We start from the raw sequence: 4,562 nt of genomic DNA, 5'->3' as shown, positions 1-4,562 counted from the left end.
TTTTGTTACTCAGAAAAAGTTTAAAAAATGAGAAATTTTATATATTTTTTCTAATCCTAGATATACTTCAACTACACAAACAAACAAAAATTAACAAACCCCACTTAGTTTTAATTTATAAATTAAAACAAGAACCCTGTCTTTACCTCGCCAAAAAGCCAAAAAGAAACTAAATATAATAAAACAGAAACTAATTGCCGGCCTCATCTCACGGACTAACCTTTAAACCAACACCTAACGTAAGGACCAAAAAAAATAAAAATACGATAACAATCAACTATTTATTATCATTTTATTTTACTTCACGATTTTTATATCTTTTTATTTAGGGAGAAGTTTAAATATTCTATCAACCTTTGAGAAAATGGCATGTTTATGGTATTTGTTAAAAGTTTGGCATGACTATGCTATTTCCGTTTGAGAAAATGTTCATTTATATCATATGTTAAAAGTTTGACTCACCATTATTATTTCCATTTGAGAAAAGACTCATTCATGTACATTATTTGTTAACCGATAATACTTCCGATTTTGTAAAATTATTTTTACACGTCTTTTCCCTTTTATCTATGATCATATATTTAGTTTCAATTCTTCTTCACCTTATCTCTATCTCTCTTAAAATCTATTATGCTAAAATTAATTAATTTTCAAAAAAGAAAGTGACCTTAACTTGGCTTCAACTATGTCCTCAAATTTTGAGTGTGCACAAGTACGCACTTAAAGTTACATAAAATTGAACAATTAGACATATGTGTCCTACATGACATAATACATACATGATGCCACATAGGACACAAAAAATTGTCATGTAGGATGAATGCGCCTATTTGTTCAATTTTATATAAGTTTAAGCGTCTACGTGCGCATATCTAAAGTTAAAGTAATTGTCACCTAAACCAAGTTAAAGATCATATTTATGTATTATGCCAAATAAAATTGATGGATAGCAATTAACTACTATCACTAATAGGTTTTCTTTTTTCTTCTTCTTTTGATGGTGAAACATAGATCCCTATTTTTGTCATGGGAGAAGCTAACAAGAGGAAAATGTCTACAAGTGTTGCTAAAAGTCATAACCATTAGATTATAAATTTACAATTCTCATTTCATCTCTTAAATCCTTAATTCTTTTTCTTTTAAAAAATAAAATAATTGACTCTTAATTATTGACTTAATTATTTGATTATAAATTATTCCAAAACCCTAATGCTTATATTAGTAGAATAAAGATCAACATTGTAAAGTCACACACTTTTTATTATTAAAGTGAAAAAACATTTTTATTTTTATTTTTAAAAAGAGGGAGAATATATAGTAAGCTACTAATAGCTACTCCACATACAACTAATAGAGAAAGTGAGAGGATCTAGTGGGTTTTGAGCTGTGATTTAGCTGTCCTTTTTTATTTTGGAAATTTCTTGCTTCTTACAATAAATAAATAAATAAATTTGTTTTAAAAAAAAATAATTTAAAAAGAATTCCTTTATTCTTTATTCACACAACCCCAAAATCCCTAATCTAAAAATAAATTCAACCTCTCTCTCTTCAAATCTCAAAAACACCATTTTCATTATCTCTTCTTCTCCACAAAACTTCATCTCTCTCATCTCACATTTTGCTTAAAGATTCCATTTTTAAACCAAAAATAAAAAAATTCCCCAAACCCCATTTCTCAAATCCATTTTTCTTCATAGATCTTCACTTTTTTCATCTCACATTTGGTTAAAGATTCAATCTTTGAACAGAAAAACGCATAAAAAAACAAGCATTCTTGATTATCAGATGACTTATGTGAGATGAAGGAGAAAACTCAAACACCCATTTGCTCTCTGTTTTTTCTTGTGCTCTGTTTTTTGTGTTCAGTTTTTACTGAACACACAAATGCTGAGTTTACTGTCTCTGAAAATGGCCCTTTAACTGATTCTGAAGCTCAGTTCATCAAACACAGGCAGCTTTTGTATTACAGAGATGAGTTTGGTGATAGAGGTGAAAATGTGAAAATTGATCCATCTATGGTGTTTGAGAATGATAGAATCAAGAATGCTTATATTGCTTTACAAGCATGGAAACAAGCTATCATTTCAGATCCCTTTAATATCACTCTTAATTGGGTTGGTCCTAATGTATGCAGCTACACCGGAATCTTCTGTGCTCCGGCGTTGGATAACCCCAAAATCCGTACAGTTGCCGGCATTGACCTTAACCATGGTGACATTGCAGGGTACCTCCCGGAAGAGCTTGGGCTTCTTACAGATCTTGGGATTTTCCATATCAATTCAAACCGTTTCTGTGGTACAATACCGAGAAAGTTCAGCAAGTTGAAGATACTGTTCGAGCTGGATCTGAGTAATAACAGGTTTGCTGGGAAGTTTCCTTATGTTGTTTTGAGTTTACCCAAGTTGATATTTTTGGATATTAGGTTCAATGAATTTGAAGGTAATGTACCTTCACAGCTTTTTGATAAGCCATTAGACGCCATTTTTATTAATCATAATCGGTTTGCGTTTGAGTTGCCGGAGAATTTTGGGAATTCGCCGGTTTCTGTGATAGTTCTGGCGAGTAACAGTTTCCATGGGTGTCTTCCGGCGAGTATTGGAAATATGAGTAATCTTAATGAGGCAATTTTAATGAATAATGGGTTGCGTTCTTGTTTGCCGGCGGAGATTGGGTTGTTGAAAAATTTGACTGTATTTGATGTGAGCTTTAATCAGTTGATGGGTCCGTTGCCGGAGAATTTTGGTGATTTGGTGAATTTGGAGCAATTGAATGTGGCACATAATATGCTTTCTGGAACAATTCCGAAAAGCATTTGTCAGCTTCCTAAGCTTGAGAATTTTACGTATTCTTATAATTTCTTCACTGGTGAACCGCCGGTGTGTTTGGGGTTGCCAGAGTTTCATGATGAACGGAATTGTTTGCCCAACAGACCGGTGCAACGCTCTCCGGGACAGTGTAAGGCCTTTTTGTCTAAAAAAATTCATTGTAGTGCTTTCAGATGCCATAAATTTGTTCCTGTTTTGCCACCTCCTCCGCCACTTTCACCCCCCTTGCCTGCCCCTCCGCCACCTGTTTATTCGCCTCCGCCACCAGTTTATACTCCTCCTCCACCTCCAGTTTATTCACCACCGCCACCACCGCCCTCTCCACCTCCTCCATCACCTCCACCACCAGTCTATTCACCACCGCCACCACCACCCTCTCCACCTCCTCCATCACCTCCTCCACCCCCAGTCTATTCACCTCCGCCATCACCCCCACCACCAGTTTATTCACCACCACCACCGCCACGATCTCCCCCTCCACCATCACCTCCACCTCCTCCCCCACCCGTTTATTCGCCACCACCATCTCCACCTCCTCCATCACCATTGCCTTATTGTGTACGCTCACCTCCACCTCCACCACCAAATTCCCCACCTCCTCCACCACCTAATTCTCCACCTCCACCGCTTGCTCACTCACCTCCACCCCCTTCACCTTACTATTACAATTCACCACCACCTCCGCCCCCAAATTCGCCGCCTCCACCACCAAATTCGCCTCCTCCTCCACCAGTATACATATACTCATCACCTCCGCCACCAAATTCACCTCCTCCTCCACCACCAACATACGTATATTCTTCACCTCCTCCACCTCCTTCCCCATTGCCTTGTATAGAACCCCCTCCACCACCTCCTCCTTGCATTGAACCACCCCCACCCCCACCCCCCTCCCCTTCACCATCTCCTCCTCCACCACCAGTTTATCATTACAATTCTCCGCCCCCACCATCTCCATCACCTCCACCACCAGTTTATTATTACAATTCTCCACCCCCACCATCACCACCACCTACTCCAGTATACGAAGGGCCATTACCACCAGTAATAGGAGTTCAATATGCTTCACCACCTCCACCACCCTTTTATTAATTCTTTCAGAAATTTCACTAACTCTTATCCTCAGAGCACAAAATAGTTCCTACAATTATTATTTCCTAAACTGTTCAAGCCATCAACAAAATCGAGCTAATATGTGATCACGAACCTTCAATGGTATGACAGAAAGAAAGATAGAGGAGGTAAAGAGGAGAAAGATTCAATCTCCAATGATTTTATTTTTGAATTGTTATAATTAGGTTGAAGTTGTGGAGAGAATAAATTGGCAAAGTAAAGATTGAAACTTTGCTGGAAAATGTATGTATAGAGAGATCATAATCTTGAATTAGAAACCAGTTTACAGTGCTTGCTGCAACTGGTTTTATTTAATGATCATACTTTGATTTCTTTGTAATTTTTCTTTTTTTTGGTTCTTCCAAACTATAGTATAAGATGAGCTTTTTATTTTCTTTTAAAACTTGTATTGATTCCTCATAATTCAGATGATTTCTTTCTATATCTAATAGGTGTTCTTCTGTATGTAACTTCTTGATCTTACAATCCTCCCACTTGATGTTTTATTTTTTCTTGATGAACAATATTGGTTATTTGAAATTTATTGATTCGATTAACTTGAGTTTGAGTGGGATAGAGCTTTGTGTATCGAAATGTTATCAATTTTTTCAGTCGTTTGTTAAA

At 36.7% G+C, this 4,562-nt stretch overlaps 1 protein-coding gene across 1 annotated transcript; it reads left to right on the top strand.

Annotated features, from left to right (window-relative positions):
• The first annotated feature begins 1,570 nt into the window (after nucleotides 1-1,570).
• On the top strand, nucleotides 1,571-4,341 carry LOC125811450 (leucine-rich repeat extensin-like protein 4). Its single transcript, XM_049490943.1, has 3 exons — nucleotides 1,571-3,162; nucleotides 3,265-3,286; nucleotides 3,359-4,341. The coding sequence occupies exons 1-3, from the start codon at nucleotides 1,800-1,802 to the stop codon at nucleotides 3,915-3,917; spliced, it is 1,944 nt and encodes a 647-aa protein (XP_049346900.1). The 5' UTR covers nucleotides 1,571-1,799; the 3' UTR covers nucleotides 3,918-4,341.
• Nucleotides 4,342-4,562: the final 221 nt, after the last annotated feature.

Source organism: Solanum verrucosum, unplaced genomic scaffold (genome assembly GCF_900185275.1).
Source record: "Solanum verrucosum unplaced genomic scaffold, falcon-dt-bn FXZP01000238.1, whole genome shotgun sequence".
Taxonomy (NCBI): domain Eukaryota; kingdom Viridiplantae; phylum Streptophyta; class Magnoliopsida; order Solanales; family Solanaceae; genus Solanum; species Solanum verrucosum.
The sequence above is the reverse complement of the archived record's forward strand: the minus strand, read 5'-3'. Positions and strand labels throughout refer to the sequence as shown.

Bases quoted from the DNA above. Each gene is read 5' to 3' on its own strand.
- LOC125811450 (XM_049490943.1), top strand. From the start codon at position 1,800: ATGAAGGAGAAAACTCAAACACCCATTTGCTCTCTGTTTTTTCTTGTG. The intron at 3,163-3,264 runs CTCCACCACCAG...CACCCCCACCAC, and splicing joins CTCTCCACCTCCTCCATCAC to CAGTTTATTCACCACCACCA. The intron at 3,287-3,358 runs GCCACGATCTCC...ACCATCTCCACC, and splicing joins GTTTATTCACCACCACCACC to TCCTCCATCACCATTGCCTT.